Below are 23504 nucleotides of genomic sequence, written 5' to 3'. Positions count from 1 at the left end.
ACCATGAGGAGCATCACAGCAGCTGCTATTTCATTTCGGGGTGGGGGCGGGAGAAGGGGGGGTACTGTTGTGGCTGTGCTGTAAAGGTAGCTTTCACATATACACAAATCAACAGAGGCTCCATTAGCATTTGTTAGCCTCTTTATTTCCTCTTTCCTTTGGTCCCTAGTGTCCGTCAGTCTTTTCAGTCCTCTCATGAATGTTTGATGGGGCCGTCGGCCGGCACGTGTTCTCTACTCGCTCTGTTTTTATCACGTTTTTTTTTCAATACATGACCCCCGTTGGAAATTCAATGATTTGTTATATTTGTTACATTTACTACAATCGCAAATACAGCAAAAAATAACATACCCTTTTCCCCCCAAAGAGGCCCTGAAGGCCACACAAAGAAAATGCTCTTTCTCTACTACCCCAAGGTGAATAGAAGGACGCTGATCATCAGCTGGGACCGGCTCGCCATGACGATGGTCTCCACTGCTGAGGGGCAGAAAGAACCAATGGGTGCTTGAGTGACTTTGCAAAACTGACAGCCTGCTTGCAGTTTGTCACTATCCTGCTGCACACGTCCAGCCTTTTGCTTTGGGAACGGTCTCACAGCCACAAGTGTTCGCCAGAGCATCTCTGGTACAAAAACACAGCCAGTTGTGTAACTTGCATCCCAGTCCCAAGTTCAGTTGGGTGCAAATGACAGCCAGAAGGCCATTTTTTTACTAAACAAAGGAAGCTGGAATGATGTAATAGCTTGTGCTGGCGGCGTATTATTCGATTACCTTGGACTGATGATTCACTTTATGCAGCGGACAGCTTGAGTGAGCCCATTTAGTGTTCAAGTGTGCATGGAAACTAGGACACAAAAAAGCAGCACACTATATTTTCCTAATTAAAGTATAGAAAACCCTTTATTTAACATTATTAGAGTCATGTAGTCATGAAATAGCACCCCTATAGTCACCTTTACATCCAATAAAGTAGACATAAGAGTAAATAAGTAATTTAAGACATAAATTATGTTTGCGTGTGTTGCTATAAATATTCCTTCAGGGGAGCTGAGTGAGGGAGTGGAGTTTCAGCTTTGAGCGGGTACGACCGCAAAGGTCCCCTGAGGTTTTATTGGGGATTATTGTGCTTCCCAAACCTTTTTTCAGCAAAGAACCCCTTGTGGAATATTTGTTTGAACTTGCTTCAATTTGTTTCAAGTACCACCTAACCAGAGAAAATATTATGAGCTGAAAAAGCTGGGGAAAAATATAATAATAATAATAATAAAATACCTATAAAAAAACTTCCAATGGCAAAAAATCACGTTTGTTCACATGAAATCAACTTAAAATCTCTTTCTCAGTTACAGCACTACTAGCATAAGAGTTACAGCTCGTACTGTTTATACCTGTTGGAATGGGGTTGCAATATGCTACCTCACCACAAGATGGTAATAGAGGTCACAGCACTCAGTGGTCCAAGCAAAGGCTTTTCAACATAGGCAGCATCTACTGAGAACTCTATAGTGAAGTGCAAAGCACTTTAAATAGAATATGAGTGGACCAATCACATGGCTTCTAATAATATCAGTACTTTTATAGACCAACTACGCCACCTTGTGATTTTTGTGTTTATTTTTGCCACCATCCAAAACACACGCTAACTAACACACTAACTGAATTTTTAAATCCAAATTATCTATCATCAAAATTACCTGTCATCTTTTTTAAACACATGTCCAAAGTGCATTTTACAGGAAGAGAAAATATTGCTCAATTTTTGTAAGCTATTTTTTGTGCACCTTTACTTTTGTATCGTCGTGATGACGTCACTTTCTGCTCACGTGTCCGGAAGACATATAATTGCAACACACATAAATGTTTTTCTTCTGATTGTATCCACTATATTTGGTAACATTTAATGTCTATAGTGCTATAAATATGTTAATATCGTATTCAGAAAGTCATAGACTGTTTTTTATGCTTTAGCTACAAAAGATAATTCAGTTTGTTAACGTTGAATCAAGTCTGGAACCAATCTTCACCTACAATAAATAAAAACACCATAAACGGTTTTGTTCCGGGCACAAAATATGATTTAATTGACTTAAAGTAAGGCCGGAGATGTCCGAGTACAATGGTGTATTGCGAGTCCTGCTGAATTGGAACAGTCCCTGCCAACTTTTTGACCATTTCTATGCAGATCAGAGCCGGGAGAACAGTGTCCATACAAAGTGCTCGGTGGAATGAACCTGCAAAGTTACTCGACTTTGCGTCCATTATTACTAAAGATGAAACTGCTTGAAGAGGGAGACAACAGCACCCCCTGCAGAGACATTGTGCATAGCTAAGTAGTAGTAAGTCAACACTCACCTACCAATAAACAAAAAAAAAGAACAATTTCAACACAAGCAATTGTCATATTTCATACATACTTAATCATTCATATTTACGGCACCAAGATACATTCTGAATTGCAAACTCAATCACTAAAATAAATACTGAAATGGCTAAACAGCAACAACAATTCTGTTCTCTTGCAGAGAACACACACACACACACACACACAGCACAATCCAAAAAGAGACAAGAATAGAATGAAATATTGAGATGGGAAATTGCTGTAAAAGCTAAGTATAAATGTTGGTATGGCTGCAGTGTGATTCCACTAAACAGTCAACAGGCTTTTTGTCTTCTCTCACACTATGAAAATATTCAGCCTAATTTCCAAAAATACATCTTATTTACACACCTTAGAAAAGGAAAAAAAGCAGTTTGTATCCAGAGCAACTGAAAGGCGCCATGTTCTGCTGAGACATGCTTATTAAATTTAGCGCATGGCCAACATGGATTGTTGATCCTTTGGTAGCAAACATTTAACATTCTTTCCAGGCAATAATAAATATAGAGTGGGAAAGCGGCATAGCTAAGGCAAGGGTCGAGACGACAGTTTAAATTTTTTTTAAAAGTCTCAGCACGGCTAACACACGACAAATGAAGAAAAGCTTTACTATATGTTTGCTGAATTTAAAAAATAATCCTATTAGAGACATTATTTGCTTCCAATGCATACAATTCCTATTTAACCTCAGATGTGTCGTTTGCTGGCAAACAATAAAGTTGCGGTTAATATTAAATATTAGAAAAACAAACAATATTGCATTGCCGTGTACGCTGCACAAAGTTTGCAGCTCTCTGATTTGGAAACTGCTGCAATCTTCCGATGTTGATAATTGATAGTCAATAATGACCCATGCATGCATTCGTTATCGCTCATTTGGTTCGACTAGTCTTCAGCACAGCACAACACAGCGCGTTAAACTTTCACTACTTTGATTAGAAAAGGCACAAACTGGGGCAGACGTCCATATTTAAAATACAATACCACACTTGACTGACTAATCAGTCATGTCTTGCCTGGAGGAAAAAACATGGATTATATTTGGGGTCTTGCAAAAGCAAACTTTCAAATATAAAAGTAATCATTTCATTATTGCCCATACTTACGCATTAAACCCGACATTTATCCTTTTGTGTAGCACAAGCTCTCTCTCTTGAATGTCATACAATATATGTGCTGAATGAATAAATAAGGTTTGAACTGAAAAAGTCAGGCCTTAAACTAAAAACACAAGAAACATCTTATTGTTGCAAAAGTGCTGATTGAGCAGAGGGCCTCATTCAGAGTCAGAGGTAACAGGTCAGAACTTGCTGTCCAGGACTTGCCAGACTATGAGGTGGCTGCGCTCGGCAATCGCCAAGGGGGCTTGCAGTTTCATGGGCGGGTCCTCCCCCTCGGCCGCATCGCCTTCCTCATCCCCTGATCAGGTAAGAAGATGTCATGCTGTCACCGACAGGCACCGTAAACCTCCCCACCCCCCCGCCTGAAGGCAGCACTCACCCATCCTGAAGTCTATGTAACCTTCTCCTCCACTCATCACCAACACAGACTTGGTTCCTTCCTGAGATGTGGCGTCTGACGTCTTCTCTGATGTTTCGCCACAGCTGGATACAGATGGAATGGTCTGACCTGACACACATAAAAACCATCAAAATCTCATCATCATCTTCACTTTATGATGGACACACATATGTTCTTGACGTGTCAGCTTTTTGCAAACCTGGTACGGCGGTGAAGAACTTGACCGCGTCCCGGTGTCCATGGAAACAGAGCTGAGCGTAAGCCATGGAGCAGTATGGAACAAATGTCCCTGCTGCTACTTTGTCACCGCTGTCGTCACCGTAGATGCAAACGGAGCTTCCTGGCTGGCTTCCTGCTCCTTTGGTTAGCTTGTTAGCTGCTAAAATCATGAACATCACATCACAGAGGGGTGTGGACAAACAGATCAAATGGAGATTATTTTCCCACAAATTGAAATTCAACATTTTTGGAGCCCAAATAAACCACAGTTATGATAATACAGTATATAATAAGGTCCTCATAAGAATGCAATATTTCCTTAAATATGCATCTTTGACTTTGTACAGTTGTGGAATTGCTGCTTGTAACATTATTATTTTCCCACAAGCAATTTCTACTGTGTCACATTTGCAGCATTTCTTGAAATGCCTGCTTTTTAACTGCATGAAAGAGCAGCATTTCTTTTGCAAAGGCTTTCTGTGAACCCTGTGAATCAGTGTGAGTCTGTACTATTAGACCCTGGACTGGTCAGCTGTCAATCACAGAGAATATATCGACAACCACTCACACTCACATGACCCCCCTACTGCCAATTTGGAGTCTCCGGTGAACTTAACTTGCATGTTTTTGGACAAACAAACCAGATTAGCACGCAACTGAAACCCTGCAGTGACCTTAAATGCATCACTCTAAGTTCAATACTCACTCTCTGCAAGAGGTATCGAAATGATGACGCCATTCCCGGTGCCAATCCACAGACGATTACATGACACCATGAGAGCCGTGATGCGCACAAACGAGAAACCCAGTTTCCCGGTACCTATAAAACGGATGCAAGTATTACAAGCCGGACTTGACTCTCATGGTGATTACATGACACAAGACAGTGAACCGACCTAGCATCTTGCTGACGTAGGGCTCGATGTCCACGTCTTGGAGGTGCTGGAAAGTGCGGGCATGGAAAAGCCTGAGAGTGGAGTCCAGCCTGATGGACACCCAGATGCCGTCGCCATCCCAGGCCAGCTGGCGTACCTGGCTTTCCTTACGGGGGTGCGCGTCAAAGGACTTCTGGGAGATGAAATAAATAACCGTGACCTTCAAGCTCTCTGCAGATCATCTAAAGCAAGGCATGTTTGGGTCTTGTAGACTGTACCTCTATCTTCATGGCTTTGGGCTGCACCACGAAGATCTTATTCCTGTAGCCGCACCACACCTTGTCATGCACCACAGTCATGCATCGGATGGAGTGGTGAGGTCTCCCCAAGTCAAGCAGATGGTAGTTAGTCAGATCCCACTGGCCATCTGATACCAAACAACATACTGTAGCTGTTTTATCCACTTTAGTAGTTTGTCTGGATGGATCATGTGACCACTCACCAACTCCACGGTGGAAGATGGCTAACGTGCCATCAGAGAGGCCGACCAGGGTACGCCCTTTGACGTGTCTGTGGTGGGGGAACACAATATCACAGGTCAGCTTGGAAAGTCCGTATCCAAGCAGTAGTTATCACAGTGAACTTACACAATGCCCAGAACGGAGTCTTTCAGCTTGATAGAGTGGAGACACTTCTTCCACTGTGCCACAGACGAGTGGACATAGACACTGGGGGGGGGGGAAACCAGTTGAATTGGGTCGTTTCTTCTACTTAAGGGGAACATTTTTGAATCTCACCATCCATTCTGCGCCCCGAGCCACATGGTGGGCAGGACGCTGCTCATCTTCTGGGCCTCTTCTCTCATCAGATCCTGTTCTTCTGCTTTGGTGTTGGAACTCACGCCATCTTTCACCAGGTCACACTCCCTAAATAGCATCGTGGTCCTTTTGTTACAGACATGCTTAATAAATCACATTAAGGGATGTCATGTGATCACAATTGAATAACTCAGCATATATTTAATGTGATTATTCATTTGTTGGTTCACTTCTGGGCTGCACAGCAGTCGAGTGGTTAGCACGCAGACCTCACAGCTCGGAGACCCAAGTTCAATTCCACCCTCGGCCATCTCTGTGTGGAGTTTTCATGTTCTCCCCGTGCATGCGTGGGTTTTCTCCGGGTACTCCGGTTTCATCCCACATTCCAAAAACATGCTAGGTTAATTGGCAACTCCAAATTGTCCATAGGTATGAATGTGAGTGTGAATGGCTGTTTGTCTATATGTGCCCTGTGATTGGCTTTTCCCCCAAATTACGATTTTATTTGTTGTTTTATATATTACGAGTTAAAAATAACATATTTTGTCTGTAATATTTGAACAATGTGATACTAAAATTATTGTATTTTTCCTCATAATATAAAATGTTCTATTTTTTATGATTTTTTTGTCTTATTAAAATGGTATTTATGCACAGGCCAATAAAAAAAACGCCATGAGCCACAAATGCCACACTTTGCAGAGCTGTGTACCAGAAGGATGAGTGAAGTCAAGCTGTATAGATCTCTGTCATTATTGATGTAAGCTACATGTAATTAATTGCTCAAGGGCATCATTTACTACATCCTAATGTTTAGTCGAATGTTCCACTCCCCTGATAATACCTTTGAGAATACATGGCGGGGGCGTCTGATGTCTGGTGAAATCCCAGTGGATCAGTGAAGACCTGTTCGGTGTAGACTTCCTCACCAGACCTTCTCCTATCCTCAGTGGCCTCTGCCGGTCTGGATTCTAGTTGAACCATTGACGCAGTGAGCAAAAGGGAGTGAGCATGCATGAAAACAAATTGAAATCTCTTACCCGTCTCCCCATTTTCTTTGCACGCGCCGCCTGCTGTCTGAGGGACCGCCGTTGCTCCCGCCGCTGTGCAGCCCACAACCGTAATGCCCCCTAGCATGCCGTCGCTGCCTGCTGCACTGCTGCTGCTGTCGGACAAACTGTCCTTTTCCACCGGTGCAGACTCCGAACTCAAGTTGACTTCTTCACCTGCAGGATAGTCTGTCTCCCTTGCACCTGAATAATAAAATACAGTCAGAAATGATTAAGGTGGACTCCGATTTGTATGAAAAGAAAATTCCCACAGACCTGGTACACTAGCAATGCAGAGGACGTGAGCGTTACACACAAAGAAGCTATCCAGGATGACTCCGGGCTGGTTGGCGTCAATGATAACGGTTTTAGTTGTGGACTGGGTGCTGGTACAAATCCACACCAATGATGATAACTCATCCTGATGTCTGAGTTCTTTCTGCTGTTCCTGCAAAGACGGAGGGTAAAATGAGCACTCGATGAATGAGAAAATACTGTTATTGTCCACGCCAATATTATGAGGGAAAATAACATCATTTAATAGCATGATGTTGAAATATTAATGAATGTAACATGAGAAACATCCAAAACTAAGAATAAAGTTTTATAAGTTTAATATGACAGGAAAAAATTTAATATATTACAAGATGAAAATTCACAAGAAAGTTGAAATATTAGGAACATTACTTTTAAAAAGCCAAAGCTTTCATGGAAAACATGCATACAATAATTTTTAAAAAATGTATATTGGAAGTAAAAAGTTGCAATTGTATGAGAATAAATCGTGGAAAAATAACATAATTTGATTAAATTAATAATTAATATGATGAATATAAGAAACAAATAAAACATACAAAGCTGTCATTTTTGAAAATTAGGTTGGGGAAAAAGTTATAATATTATAGGAAGTAAAAAAGATTAAGGGAATAAAGTCAGAATTAAAGAAAAACATGTACAATAGGAACGATGAAAGTAAAAATATTAATGGAAAGACGTCTTATTGAGCGAGAAAAACTGCAATTTTTACAAGAATAAACCTTAACATTCAAGCCCTTTGGTAGCCATTTGAAGTCATTTGGTAATAAATCAATTTAAGCAACCAAAAAAGCCACGTGGGAGCCAAAAGAACTGGTTCCAAACTCCCTGTCACCATTAATGCGACCCTAAAAAGTCTCAAAAAACTCTGACCTCAAGTTCTCGATCCAGTTTTTCCAGGCTGTTCTGAGATCCTGTTTTCTTTAGGGGGCTCTCTGGTCCTGATGCATCGCTGTAAAACACACTGGCCCCTACGATGGAACCTCCATCTCTCGTTTTACCTCCCGACAAGTTCACGCCAGCGGCACACCACAGCTGAAACACAGACACACACAACTTGCAATATACTTTCTTATTATTATCATCATACACGATATGAGACACACTATTAGATTTGTCACTGTTTATTATTGTGGTTGGATTTTGCAATGAGAAATTACTGTGTGGCATTCTGGGAAGTGTCTCTAAGATGTATTTAGTGTCTTATATAGGACTTAGATGGCCTGGGCAACCTTTTTATTGTGGCTCTTAAGTGTATGTGCCTGTACTGAAAGACATTATGCAGATAAAATAACAAAAACAAACCTATTATCCAAACTCTTTCCGAACACTACTACTGGCAGTACTGGGATTTTCTTGTCTAATTTTCACCAAACATACCCATTCACTAAATAAATAGGGAATTAAACTCCAAATGTGGCCTGGATATGAAGACTTTAGGGCTTGACTTGAGGTATTCCCTACCAAAACCCAAGTTACTTACTTTCATTGAAGCATCTTTCTCATCCAGCGGTCTAAGGAAGACAGGAATAGGAAGGTCCTTCATTTTCTCCTGACCTCCGTTGGGCTTAGAAAAGAAAAGAACATTTCAAAATGTTGGTGATCCCAGTCATTTTGCCATCCACATTCACTGAAGAAAAGGTTGGCAAATATTGTAAAATAATAATCATCTATTTATAGTGGATAAAAGATTTGCTTATTTGATTTGGTTAATTATTAGAGGCTGAATATTTGAATCATTTACTTTGTACTTGTTGGGCAAGCTCCAGCCATAAGCCTGCACTCTGCCGTCCTCTTTCTGGACATGGGCTTTAACCTGCTTGTACTGTGCCCGCTTCTGTTCTCGCCTGGACATGATGCTTTCAACTGCCAGCCTGTGGTATATAAACACCAACCGGTAAGAAAAAAATAAACTTTTTCTTGATGAAAAGACACATTTGTTAATTTGTTCAATTACCACAATTAGCCAAAGCATGAATCTTCCACTTCAACTTACTCCTCGTTGAGGAAATCGAAGGCTTTGCTCTTGTCGCTAGGCAGCTGCTGCAAAGTGGTGCTCCTCTTCTTGACAGACGGTTGTATCTGTGAGGTGGGTGCGTTGTACTTGACGTTGACGGCGGCCTCGGCGGCAGGCTTCTTCGACGCGCCGCCCGACGAACTGAACAAACGGCTGAAACTGGAGTTGTAAGGGCGGGGAAGAGTGGGGGGCGAAGGGGAGAGGGGAGAGCACACAGACAAACGTACGTATAGGCGGGTGGACAAAAGCGATGGCTCCAGCAAAAGGAAGGATGACAAATAGAGGAATTCATGCCAGCCTTACAACATATCATAATCTCTTACACTCTCCACCTAAACTTGAACTTGAGCAGCTGCACAGCAGGAACAGGGTTGCATGGGGTGCAGGGTTAATAATGCACGCTGACTGGGATGTTAGTCAAGACACAAAGTTCTTCTCCTTAAATTGTTAGTGCCGTCATTCTCTTATTGGCTATTCTAAATACATCCATAACATCCACTGCAACTAAACATGCCAACTCGCTCATATCTGTGTACAGGCCACGCCTACTCCCAACTTTAGTATTCTCAGCACAGAGAAAGCGGCCACTAACTCACAACAAATAAGTGCACTTTCACGTGCTTCGCTAACATGCATTGAAACCCAACCAATTAGAAACTGTCTGGTCTTCAAGGAAAACACTAGCAACCTTTCCATTGCAATAATAAGACCACTAAACTGCACATTTATTACCTTTGCTGCAAAGTTATATTTTTCTGATCCTTTGACATGCTCAAGGATACCGACACAATCTGGAAATTATGTGTAGTGTTAAAAAGTTTTGTGATTTCCGACCGGATGCTCGCCAATAAGGCTGGCTACATGCAGAGGGGACTGTTGGGTTTTCTGATGTTTTGGCGTGGTTTGGCTGAAAGCTGCCTTTTTTATTTTTGCAATAAAGAGATTGTTGATCGATCACCTCCTCGCCATCGTTACAACCTCACAAGACATCCCAATACCATCATTATATCCTAGTAGTAGAGTAGTTGAGCGTATTATTCCACCCCCACTAGTCTGGTGACAAATATTCTGCTTTCAATTCATTTAAGGAACGTTCGTAACCACAAAGTGTCAAAAAATGCAAACCAAGGACCACCTACTACACCGATGAAAACACCTCAAACAAACATCATGCAGAAACCCAGATTGGCACTCCTGCAAGTCACACATTTACCTACATCCTGGAGAAACACCCATATGATGAAATTGAACATAAAGAACATTGAAAAGAAAGAAATCACATGATTCGTAATATGAGCTCAAACAAACACAAAGGAGGAGAACTTACAACTGCCAGATGCTGGATTTCTTCTTCTCCGGAAGAGCTGGGTTTTCCTTGGAGGCCCTAAAAGAGACAATCGTATATTTTGCTCAAAAGTATTGCATGTGTGCAAGCATTGCCATTGACTGTAAAGGTGACTATAGGGGTGTTACGTCATGCCTGGAGGTCTCTAACATTGGTAACAATGACATTTAGGAAGTCATACATAGGTTTTCTATGCTCAAACCGCTCTGTTTATTAAGATGCTGTGTCTACTCCCACTTATCCCGGTTGGGTCTGCAACCAAATAAAAGTGATAAACGAGGGATTACTGCATTCTCATTGTCCTGTTCTTGAAAGTCACAAGAAGGTGATTAAAATTTGAGTGACTTTTCTTTTTCTGTTTACACCGACTCATTGATGTGTAGCAGATGACCACTGTCGCCGCAGTAACAAGTTCTCAGTTTGAGAACATTGATTAAACCGTAAAGCCTGCACACATGGCCTGCTACAGCCGTCCCCTGATGTCTTACCGGATCATCTCTGTCCATCGGACAGCCTCTTGCAGCTCCATTAGCCTCTCCTTATACTGGTTCCTCTCCATCAGGACTCTGGCCATTTCCACCCTGGTGAAGCGTTTCCTCTGTGCTGTCGGCACGTCACTCTGCACAAAAGCACCAGCACTGATGAATGTTTGTTTTTACACTATAGAAATACTAGTCCTTCTCGAAAAAATTAGAATATTGTGATAAAGTTCATTATTTTCTGTAATGTACTGATAAACATTAGACTTTCATATATTTTATTTTATTCATTACACACAAATGAAGTAGGTCAAGCTTTTTATTGTTTAAATATTGATGATTTTGGCAAAAAAGTAAAGAAAAAACAAAAATCCCTATCTCAAAAAATGTGCATATCATGAAAAGGTAATCTAAACGAGCTATTAACCTAATCATCCAAAATCATCAATATTAAAACAATAAAAGGCTTGAACTGCTTCAGTTGTGTGTAATGAATCTAAAATATATGAAAGTCTAATGTTTATCAGTACATTACAGAAAATAATGAACTTTATCACAATATGGTAATAAAACTAGTATACATTTGTTATTTCGTGTCTATAAGTAACTCACATCATCCTCATTCTCAGTTTTAGCTTTTTGCTTGCTCTCCTCAAGTGCAGCTCGAACCCTAAAGGACCAGAAAATGTGTCCAATTCATTAATAAAAGAGTAATAAACAGTCCGATTTACATTTCAATACTTTGAAAATTCCAAACCCCTTCAGTTCGTCCTCTAAATCTCTATTCTTCTCCTCTAGTTTGATCTTGGCCTGACTGATGGCATCAAGCTCCCCTTGCAAGACGACTTTCTCACAGGTCAGCTCATCGACACGAGCAATCAGGTCATTCTTCACCACGTTCAAAGCATTTCTGAAAATACACACAAGGAAGGAAGGGGGGGCTCTCAGTTCATCATCACACATCATTGTGCTACAGTATGTGTATTCAACAGTATTGCACTAACTTTGTCTCCAGAAGCTGTGCATTCTCTTGTATAAGATGCTCGACTTCGCGACCCATACCTGAAAATCAAGTTAAACAGGTGAAAAGAAAAAAGCACTACAAAATATATAAAAACAAATCATCCAACATCTAACCTTCGCTTAGCCTTACCTAAAATGTTGAAGTCTGACATTCATGCATGGACAGTTATAAGTCAAAATTAATTTTACATACGACCATCTCACCAAGGAATTTCTACTCTAAAAACACAATTTCACTAATGTACTCACAAAAACACACATCTTACAACGAAAAGTAATGATGAATAGAGTAGCTTTTTAATTGATACACACCAGAAAACTCATCTGTAAGGGTCGATTATGCCAGGAAGCCAAACAATTCAGTAAACAAAAGGGAGACAACATCTGCAATGGTAAACACTTGTGTGTGAACATAGTTACCCAGCAGGTCTGCTCCTTCATCCACATCTCCAATGTAGTCATTTCCTGCAGAGGACAGCTCTTCAAAGAGAGAGTCTGTGTTCCGGTCAAACGCTAGATTCTCTATGCCGCCTTTAGTTGGTGTGCTGGGCAGACAAGAAGCAAGTACTTTTTACCTTTACATCCTTTTGCTAAACACAAACCTCAAAATCCCAATGTCCCAAATAATTACATGTGGTACAAACATAATCAGATATTAATTTGTCTAATACCTTGTTCCTCTGCAGCCATCAAGGTCCATATCCAGCTCAGGAGTAGACTCTATGATCGCTAACACCTCAGATGACTTCTCCAGGTTGTCTTTCCCATCTCATATAAGCAGCAGAGGTGAGAAAATGGTGTTCATTCAGTAAGCTTAAACAGATCTAGCTGTGTTGCACAGTTGAGATGTTCTTACTGCTGTCCAGATTCTTGGTGTTCCCACCAAGACGTTCTTGTTCCTGAGGTGTATCTACAGATTGCATTGCAACATCTGATGCAGCAGAAGGGACGGGTGTAGCGCAGACTTGATTGGATAAAGGACTCATACTGCCACTCGCTGTGCCATGAGGCGACAGCGGCGTGGACGTTTGAGAGTCACTGCTCTGCGTGGACGTGGTGGTGTTTGATTTCAAGGTGCCCTTCTGACAGCGTGTAGCGTCATTGGCATTTGATGTTGAGATGTTTGCCTGGCTGGTTGAAGTGCTGGATTTGGACCCTTCATTAGTAGCATTGGCCAGTTCATCCTACAGTGGAGGGCAAACAGCAATGAGAACCGACTCACAGTTGATGCTAGGAATGGGCATTAGAATTGATTAGGAATCCTGTCAATTGGATCACTGATTGATTGTTTCTAGAACTGAGGCAAAAAGGAGCATACTACTAGTTTGTAGTACAACAACTACTCTTGCACCATCCTAATACTTAGGTCACAACTGGAGGTCTTTTTTTTATGGTCGTGCAATTTTTGATATTCTCAATGTCAAAAACAACATAGTAGTTTGACAACAATGGCTGACGTAATCGCAGTTCTCGCCTGTAAAGACTGAGATGCAAAAATGGTTTCAATGTGATCAAATTAACAGACTGAGAAGGTATCTACAGCCACTTGGCAATGGAAGGGAATGGACATCAAGTGGAAACCAGCTCCGCATTCACACCAATTTTGAGGAGACAGTAAATATACATTGATAACCAAGCTATACACTGAATGCTTTACATTGGGACATTTACCATTTACATTACAATGTTGTTTCATCTATATAAGCACATCATTAATATTCATGATGTAGACCAGCTTGCCGTGTGGTTTCTAACAGCAGCAATGTGAAGACTCTCTGTATTTTCCTCCCTCTCTGAATGGTACCATTTCGTCCTCTTACTGGGCTCCAGGCCACCCAGTTACAAGACAAGCTGTTAAAAATTCTAGACACATGAAACAATTCTTTCTTTCTACAGAGAACTTTACACTCATTTTTTGTTTGCATTGAATCAGCACATTCAAATGAAACTTGGAATAATGGCATTGTGGAAGAACAAAAAATCCACCTTAATGTCAACCTCCAAAATAGTTGTGTTCTTCATACCTTGATGCTGGTGTTGGACCTTGGATGGCTGAGGTTATTGTATCTCCAAGGGTCGGAGTGAACATCCACAGGCTCCCTTTGGACATCGGAGGTCAAGCCGTCAATCCCTGGAACCTGAAGGACGGCCATGGAAATGGGCCGCTCCTTCCTAGATATAATGGAAATAGAGAAACAGACAATTATTCAGGGAGATAAACAAAACAGACAAGTTATAGTTGCCGTCGGGAACCAAAAGGATAAACAATGAGGGCAAACGACATCGACATCAATCAACATCGATTTGTTGAATATGCTGCTGATAATGTAGCCCAGAAGCTCTGATTTTGTAAGGATTTTCTTTGAAATATTTAGTCAGCTGCTAAGAATGGATCTCCATCAGATAAATCTATTTTTATATTCGTATTATTACATGGTGCTTTTGGCATTAAATGATGCTAGGTGAACTACTTTTAAAAAGGCAAGAAAAATGTTGTAAGCCCGAGTAGTCAATCACAGATACACAGAACTTCCAGCATAAGGCACTGTCAAGTTGATAAAATACAGTTTATTATAGTGGGTATGAAGCAGAAACAACATAAAGCATCCCTTCACACACACACACACACACACACACACACCGTACCTGCTGAGCCGTGGTACACACGGTAAAGACGGCAGGGCAGGTAAGCCGCCGGTAGCGACAGAGTAGTGAACCAGCAGCAGCACCGACAGAGACACCAGTACAGCAGAGTTGATGACCACCGCTCCCCCAACAAAGCCAAAAACAAAAAGCAGCAAACGCCCGGGGCTCATGGCCCCACGTATCACTGGTGCCAAAATATTTTGGGAGACGAGGCTGAATAAAGCAGGTATGGTTGCCACAGAAAGAAACGAGCCTTGTGGGAGTGAACCCACTGTAAAACCTTCCAAAGCTGTTGACGCCAGGAAAAGATAAGTTGTGAGGTAGATAACGAGTGGCAGGAATTCAGAGCGAAGCAGAGCGGCAGCACATACAGAGCAGAAAATCATCCATCGAGAGCAGGGAGACGCTGGTAAACACCATTTTCCTTTGGTAATCCTGCTTTTGTTGCAGCATCTCCTCTTCCTGTCCTCTGCTGAGATGTGACACAGCAGGCTCTGTGCAGTCTAGAACGATCTGACTTTGTCTCGCTCCCTCTCTTCATCCCCGCCTCTCTCTCTCTCTGGGATGCTGAGGCAGCTTGTTCCATATGGCTCTCCTCAGGCTGCAGCTTATTGGGTGCAATACCCCAAGAAGAATCCCAGTGTTTCCCAAAGTGAACACACTCAAGCGTGTGTGACGGAGGCTGGCAAAGAGTTTGTATTGGATAACAACCATTTGCAAGTGCAAGTGTCAATTGTAAATGTTATAATCCAGGGGTCTCAAACACGCGGCCCGCGGGCCAAATGTGGCCCGCAGGACACTAGTTTGAGGCCCCCGCCTTGATATGAAAGTTTAATGTTAGTGCGGCCCGCGCAAGTTTGATATGGATGCTGTATGGTATCATGTACCCAGAAAAAAATATTACATTTGATTAATGTTCATGTTAAAGGTTAAATAACTGTTAATAGTTATCCTCCCTATCCGTGTGGAAGTGGTACGTTTTTGGCTTTTTAAGTTTAAAGGAAATAACTTGAAGGCTACCGTTTAGGTCGCTAGCTCTCTAGTTTGCGAGTTAGCATGTGTCTCAAGACCCTGCAGTTGCGCAATATGTTGTAAATAAAAAGAGTATAAATGTGACTATAGTCATGTTTTGTCATGTCTACAGGGCTCTAATAATGTTTTGTTAATTTTAATCTGAAAAAAATAATTTGTCTACCCACCAACTATATGTGGTTTCTTAATTTTTAATTATTTGCCGTTTTATTATTATAATTATTTATTACTGATTGATTGATTTTCTTTATTCTTGATCTTATTTTGTGTAGAAAAATAAATATGAAGATATTTGAGAATTTGAGGTGTACCTTTGTCTCTTTAATAATAATAATAATGCATCCAGTCCTGATCTGCTCTGCAAAAGATCAATCAACCACAAAGTTCACCATCCCATGAAAGCAGATTAGGAAGTACAGCTCTGTGCCGCATCACCATTGCACACCCATTAGCTAATCTCCCTTCTATTCTACACTACATACAGTATCTACTTGCTCTGTTTCTGCTGAGTCTTTGCATCATTTATCTGCACTAGTCTGTCTACTCGTCTGAAGTATATGTATTGTAGGTGTGTAGGAGTATCTCTTGGACCAGTTAAAATGCTTCAATAGATGGAGAATCACCCACATAACCAAGGGTAAAACTATGTATGCTGCCTGTTACCTATTTAAACCATGGCTGTATCCCAATGTGTACAGCAAGTGTGGCCCCAGAGGGAGTAGAGTGTAGGCGGACCCCGGGGCCACTGCTGATGTGTAGCTGCTGCCTGCTACTCCAGTGAAGATCATATTGGCAAACAAAGGCAAAAAACAGGAGTTAATGAACCTCACCTTATTTTAGCTGGTGTGCCGGTGGTGGATTCTGCAGGCTCTATTGTCACTGCATGCTGGTGTTTAGTTCGCTCCAAGTGCTCCATGTAGCTGTGGATCATCTGCAAGTTCAGATAACACACATTGTTTGTTTGTAGGTATTTAGCAGTGAAATAATACAGAAAGTTACTGCACTCTGCACCATGCAAAACTGCAATCCGGGTATAGTGCTAAATCCTACAGGGATAACGTTTTCTGTTGGTTTCTAAGTATGTACTGTATGTCCTTATACATGCACATTGATGAAGTGTTCATGATACCTCAGTGTGTCTATGATGAAGGGCGCTGTACTCCTTCTTGAGTTCCGCCTCCCTCTCCTCGAATCTGACAACTACACACAAAACAAACAGACATTTCTATAAATCCAAGCTCCAAGGAGTCAACAGAAACAATGAAAAGATGGAAGTCAGGAGCAAAGGCGTACACAGTAAATGTGGCAATGGGACCTTAGAACCACAAGGGGGCCCCCCCAACACACGGAACAGACACTATTGTTTTGGGAGTGACTTAAAATGTTGTGCTGCTTTCATTTAAATTGTGATTTTCAGTATATACCAGAAATATCAAATGTTTTCTTTAAAATATTGAGGCAGCAGAAGTAGCGAAATGCTGAATTCCCACATTCCCACAACCATCAACATTTAACAGCAATTGTATTGCCAATAGAACTCATTCAACATTCTATGGGTTACCATTCAGGGTTAAATGTCACCAATAATAAAGAAGATACCACTTACCAAACAGAAAAACAAAAAAAGGAATTAAACAGATAAAAAATGCAGAGCTATGATCATCCCTACAGCCATACCGTCCAACAGTCTATAGGTCAACTAAATATGTATCAAACCGCACTACGCCAGTTTGTGTCAAATTAAATGACTCGTCTTCTTCACTCTTGAGCTAAACTGGGATCCACTATGCTGATTTGAAGAAGGAAAGAGGAAATAGTGGTTAGACACGAGCGCTTAAGTCAGACACAGGTGTGCAAAGAAAAGAACGCTGCTATGGGGGTGCGGGGGTGCCATAATTAGAGGCCCGAGTATCAGCAAGTAGGAGGTCATGTCTTCCGATGACCTATTTATTTAAAGAAAATGATACTTTAGAACGCTGTTTGCAGTGGCAGTGGTTTTGAAACATGGGAGCCAAGGCAAAAGTGTATATAATGTATAATAAACATTTGAGAGTTTTACATTCAAAATGCATAGAAATACATATGTTTATTTGTTTCAGACATGCGTCACAACTTGCATGCAGGAACCTTCAGCATGCCTGAAAAGGAGTAGGAAGAATCCTCCAGCTACACCATGTCTATTACTGATCATTTATTCACACCATAATATTTCAGCATGTATGATTTACATATTTCTTCCACTTCCAGTATGAAAGGATGGTGTTTAGAACAATAATAAATGATGAATTAAATTGTAAAATTAATATTTAAGGTTACTTTTACTTTCATTGAAGAAGTGACTCTTGAAGTGACTTTTCCCAAAGGTAAGCTATGACACCACATGGACGCCACCTTCCTGTTTTGCCATGAGTTATTTCTTGAATCAAAGTAACCAAAAACATGCTAACCAAGGTTCCCCAAATCAAATAAGAGTTTGCCCACACTTTGAAAATTAGTGTTGTCAACGGATTGGACGGTGATTCAACAGTGCTTTGATTTAAGTCACACTGCTGCCAATTTAATCTGCAAACAGAAATTGTAGTGAAAGTCCACATATGGCACAAAGGACAAAAAAAGGGAAGTGTTGCATTGGAAAGCAAAATGAAACCATTTTGTTCAAGCGTTGGAACAAACAAGTCACGGGTTGTCAACAGGATAGTCATGCCCACATCATGAGGACTTCTCTTTGATGCCCTTAGGTAGACTACCTCCCTATTTATACAACTCAAATATATTTTATTTTGCTTATTTAATTGCTGCTTCCTTATCATAACGATCAGCTCATTTGAATAATTGTATAACTGATTTGCGGTGATCAGACGAATAAGGTTCATATCTAATGAAAGGTTCCGAGAGCAGCGTTAGTCACCCTTCAAATTGTGTTTAAAGAAATATAAATGATGGGATTCATAGATGCAATAAACAGTCACAAGATTTGAAAGCTGTCATACCGAGCTGAGTTCATGCACGTATTCATATATCCTGTACCATGCACTTACTCTGATCTGCATAGTTTTTCGTTTTTAGCTCCAGCTGACGTGTATGCGACTCCAACATCACCACTCGACCCTGAAGCTCCTTTCTCTCGCCATCCAGGGAGTCTTCAATTGCAATGTACCTCTGTAGATGGAGGAGAGGAAAACATTAATGACCTTGAAAAAAGACACAGTGTGTGCAATGATGATTGTACCTGCTGCTGAAGTTTGTGTTCAATATTATTTATCAATTTCAGTCATCATTTATATGTATTCAAAGCATGGAAAACTGTAATTATTCTCTATGAAATGTGTTTGGTGTTAATATTTCTGGGTAGCTGGAAAAGAATTAGATATATTAGATTAGATGTACATTTATGGGACAAATTGATTGTTTTCATCTGACCTTCTGTGACGCCAAATGATGAAAACAGAGGTTCGACTGTACGGAGAATTGAGAATCCTAAGGAACGCCAGCAGGGCAATCTATTTGGACGCTGAGTAAGCGCTGTGGTGGCATGACTTCCTGACTGTAGTGCTGCTTTTTTTTGTCCATGACTTCAGATGTGGCTTTAGGGAAATGTAGTGGTTTACAAAGCTAGAGTGGGATTACTTCCCACTCAATGTCCTGTCATTGATTGGCAACCAGTTCGGGTCAGGTGGGATGACGTCCAGCAACTCCATGAACCTCACTAGGATAAAGCCATAAAAAAACTGAGGGATGGATTTCTCATTTGAATCCCTGTCAGAGAAGAGAAGGTTTAAGAGTAATATTCCTATTTTTGTTCCAACACTAACCATGCTATGTTTGTCCACAAATGACCAATAAATTATCTGCTTGTCCTAATCACATTTAACACAAGATTATTTTTCTTACACTGTGGCTCATATGACAAAAAATTCCACATTTAAGAAAATACTCCAGACAATGCGTTTCCCCGGGTTCTGTCATGCATTCTTCCCGCAGCGTTTCCTGCATAATGCTCCCTTTGTCCCAGAGTACCAATACACTAACACATGTGGCTCCCCACAAGTACATGCATACAACCAAACACAGTGCACCACTGTATCAGCACTCAATTGACAGGCTGATATGAACTCTTGTCTTGGATGCTCCTGGGGCATTCTGGGAAGACCAGCACCAGGCACAGTATCCGAACCAAAGACGCTTAATTCAGGGGGGTACAGGGCTACTGTTCGCTTAGATAAGAAAGTCGAGAGATGACTAACTCATGACAGAGTATGTTGGAATAATTATGGATACCGAACCATCAGACAAAAGATCATTTTAACTTCAAGCATAGAAACTGTTCTTCTGATCTTCTGATAGAATGTAGTATGTCATTCACATCACGCATTTGATGGATTTCTACAAGACCACGACTTCTTGAAACATTTGAACCCCTGAGGTAATTCTGCAGTAGTTGGCAATCTCTTGCTGGTCAACAGACAACCCCGTTGAGGGAAGTCCTTGTTTTCCCAAGAATTTCCTGCCTTGCCTTTTCCTCTTCTCTATTGAGATTAACTCCTAGCTGGAGTTATTCCTCTGGGCTTGGAGAAGTGGCAATTGGGATTGTGAGTAGTCCACTTTTCCCAGCCATGCAGAATTTCACACTGAAGCCAGAAGTGTCAAAACTCATGTGTCCTGTATATTCTGGGGTCAAAGGTTCATGTTTTAACGTGACAAATGGTGACAATGGTTGCACTTGTCATTCAACTTCGGACTGCCAATGTCACGTCAATAAAAGGGCGTGTCCGAAACACACAAAAGCATGACAAGCCCACATAAAATACTGGAGGTGTTGTGTACTGATTTAATTTCAATGTGCTTTTTCTCAGGAAAAAAAAGCATGCTGCTTTTGCTAGGATTAAATACAAAGGGTTTAAGGAAAAATACTAAACCAGATTAGGTGTAATAACCCCAGCCGGCAGTGGATCAGGGTTGTTAGAGATGCTTGATGCTGTTTGTGTGTGGGATGCCCAAAGAGGATTAAGCAACGTGCTAGTGAGCAAGGGGTTAAAACAACAGCACTATTTTGGCACTCAAGTGCACACGGTTATTTATACTTGTATAACCACGGATATAACAGTGAGGTGACGTTTTATATATCAAAACAACATTGGAAGCAGGGTTGTCAGTTGTCCACAATGTGAATCAAGTGAAAACCATACTGTATAATATATGGAATAGACTTACGGGTGCCTAGTGTCATGGCAACGCCAACCAAATGTGACTCAAAGGCCTGAAAGCAGTAGCAGCTATTCTAAGTAGTGACCAGAATTAAAAAGCCTGTGCTTGAGTGTGCGGTCACTACGTTTTTGTCTATGGGATCTTGCTGCCCTGCCAAAGAGCCTGGCTCCTGAAATCTGTTTTATATTTTCCCCACATTGTGTTTTATTTTGTTCCAACCTGCGATGTTTTCCATTTTAGTTTTTTTATTCCTTTTTTCCTACTTTTTACACATATTTTATGACTATTCTGCATCTCTTTCTGTAGTGTTTCCATGGACTTTCCATGGCGCTCCTCTAGGTACTATGCCCACTCCACTGTGCTTGGTCACACTCAAGTGCTCCAGAGGACTTTGACGGTGTTGACAATTGGCCAAAAGTGTGAACGTACACTAAGACTGTACCAATGTTTGAAGTTGGCCTTTATACATGTAAAGACCAACTAGAACCCGTCAAACCACTTTGTATCTGAATGGCAAATGTCAGAGCTCCTGATTCTTACTGTCAGGTGTGCACAGGTCGGTCACACCACGCATGAAACTATCCACTTCACTCTTTCAATTACTATCAAAACCTAACAATAAATAAAGGTCAGAACATTTACTTAAATTGTGAATTAGTAGCTTAGTTCATTCACTTTGTTGCTGGACACTATATAAACAACATCCTATAATCACCTTCACACTGCTGGGACACGAGACGGCCACTAGCTAGCAAGTGAACTTACAAGCTACTAAGCGAACCAGTTAGCCTCAAATTTATTTTTCTAAACTTAAAAAGCCCCAAAAAATACACCACTTCCACACAGAATGAGAGGATAACTCTTTTTCACTCGATGATGTCGGATTTGCCATGACTTCATGCAGTGTTGAGGTAATGTCTCAATATTTTGTGTCAGTATTGCCGCCTAATCACCAGAATACTTCATACATATCACTTGTATTTACATGTGTTTTCATAATAGACCATAGTCGACCACAGGGATCATTTATTCAATAATTTAAATAGCATGGAAGCCATAATCAAACCGTGATATTGGGAGGAACGACTATATACATATATACTATATCTTACTATATAAAAGTAAGATGTTTTTTTGGAACAGACCAACTTAGGTCTACGCAAAAATTGCTTATACTATCATTAATCGCATTAAATAACCTTTGTTTGACTTGTCATCAGTTGCATAAATGTGTTGAGTGCACAAATATGCCTCGTTTTTAATTTGAGGTATTTTTGTGTGTCTTTCTAATCTAAATCAGAAAATCATGATTCACACAAAATGTGAGAGCCTAAAGAGTCGTCACTTATATGGGAGTCAAGCCCAAAGAGCCAGCTCTCATAATTGAGCCGAACTTCCCATCACCAACTCCCAGTCACGCCACAGTGATAAAAAAAAATACATATATTATTGTGTTATTGTGTTAACGCACCTCTTCAACGTGTTTTCTAAAGGACTTTTCTCGTTCATACTGTGTAACAAGCTGCTCGTTGTCCTCCTTCAGCAGCTCGATCTCCACTTCATGCTCCTGGTTGACAGCGAACACCGAGTCCAAGTTCTCCAGCACGGCAACAACCAGAGGCATCAGCTCCTTCACGACGTCCTCGTCGTACTTCGCGATTAGCCTTTCAAACTCCCGGTAAATGGAACTGGCCAGACCGGAGACCCTCTCGGACATCATGGTCGAGTTGCCAGAGTCGTCCTGGTAGAGGACGACGTCGTCCAGCTCCATGTCGTCTTCACTCCTCCACGGCTAACGTGAGCGAGCTAGCCGCAAACTTCAGCTGACGTCCCGGGGAGGCTGCCGTGTCCGCCTTGTTTCTCTCTCTAAGCGCCGATGCCTTGTTTCTAAAACATCGTTCAGGTGTTATGTGTTGTAAGGACAAAAATAAAGTGCACTGTTGACTTGGAGAGGTTCCTTTAGCCTTGTTGTTAGCAGTGCTGGAAAGTCTTTCCTTGCCTCCTCATTAGTTACACTATCCAATAGGGGCTGGGCGGATCGATCCAAATATCGATAGTTAGTATTGATACAATACCGTAGTGAGTGCGTTTTACAAAATTAGATTCCAATATGAAACTATTGGTATTGCTATGTTGTATTATACACGTTATATTGAATTTGGGGTTATACTTTGTGTTGGGAGTTTTTTGAACATGAGTTTGACCTTTGAATTGTACTACTGAAATAAATACAATTTAAAAGGTCAATTTGAAAGTTCAGATGCAGCTTGTCAAAATGCGCATAAATACTGCTCAAAATATTTTCCCGTGTTTTAGTCAGATTATAATCATGACCAAAATCTCAAAATCTTCTACCCCCTTGAAAAAAAACACAAGTTTCGGTATCGGCAATATTGTGACTATAGTTACGTTGTATTGTATCGATACCAAACTTTGCAGTATCGCCTACACAGACTGTCCAACAGATGAGCCTGTCCTGCTACATTCATGCGCACACGGAAAAAACAAACACCGACCAGTCAACTCTGCTAACATGGATTAACACATTGGATTAAACACGGGTGTCGTGTTGCTAGAGTCT

The 23504-nt window shown here is 41.0% G+C and overlaps 1 protein-coding gene across 6 annotated transcripts; it reads right to left on the bottom strand.

Annotated features, from left to right (window-relative positions):
* Nucleotides 1-2042: 2042 nt before the first annotated feature.
* On the bottom strand, nt 2043-22948 carry spag9b (sperm associated antigen 9b). Of its 6 annotated transcripts, XM_058062035.1 has the most exons (29): nt 22395-22948; nt 18757-18877; nt 16848-16918; nt 16549-16649; nt 14065-14212; nt 12897-13224; nt 12712-12808; nt 12461-12585; nt 12022-12079; nt 11775-11927; nt 11630-11687; nt 11027-11157; nt 10521-10577; nt 9173-9352; nt 8921-9050; nt 8660-8743; nt 8050-8211; nt 7138-7309; nt 6853-7065; nt 6657-6783; nt 5792-5920; nt 5642-5722; nt 5497-5564; nt 5273-5421; nt 5016-5187; nt 4826-4939; nt 4100-4279; nt 3880-4008; nt 2044-3798 (listed from the first exon to the last, which is right to left on the bottom strand). In XM_058062035.1, the coding sequence occupies exons 1-29, from the start codon at nt 22692-22694 to the stop codon at nt 3680-3682; spliced, it is 3957 nt and encodes a 1318-aa protein (XP_057918018.1). In that variant the 5' UTR covers nt 22695-22948; the 3' UTR covers nt 2044-3679. The 6 variants fall into 6 exon arrangements, with proteins under 6 accessions (XP_057918015.1, XP_057918016.1, XP_057918017.1 ...); XM_058062032.1 differs by having other exon boundaries at nt 2043-3798; nt 6657-7065; XM_058062033.1 differs by having other exon boundaries at nt 2043-3798; nt 4100-4276; nt 6657-7065.
* Between the last annotated feature and the right edge of the window lie 556 nt (nt 22949-23504).

The sequence above is a fragment of the Doryrhamphus excisus genome, chromosome 22, assembly GCF_030265055.1.
Source record: "Doryrhamphus excisus isolate RoL2022-K1 chromosome 22, RoL_Dexc_1.0, whole genome shotgun sequence".
Taxonomy (NCBI): Eukaryota; Metazoa; Chordata; class Actinopteri; order Syngnathiformes; family Syngnathidae; genus Doryrhamphus; species Doryrhamphus excisus.
The sequence above is the reverse complement of the archived record's forward strand: the minus strand, read 5'-3'. Positions and strand labels throughout refer to the sequence as shown.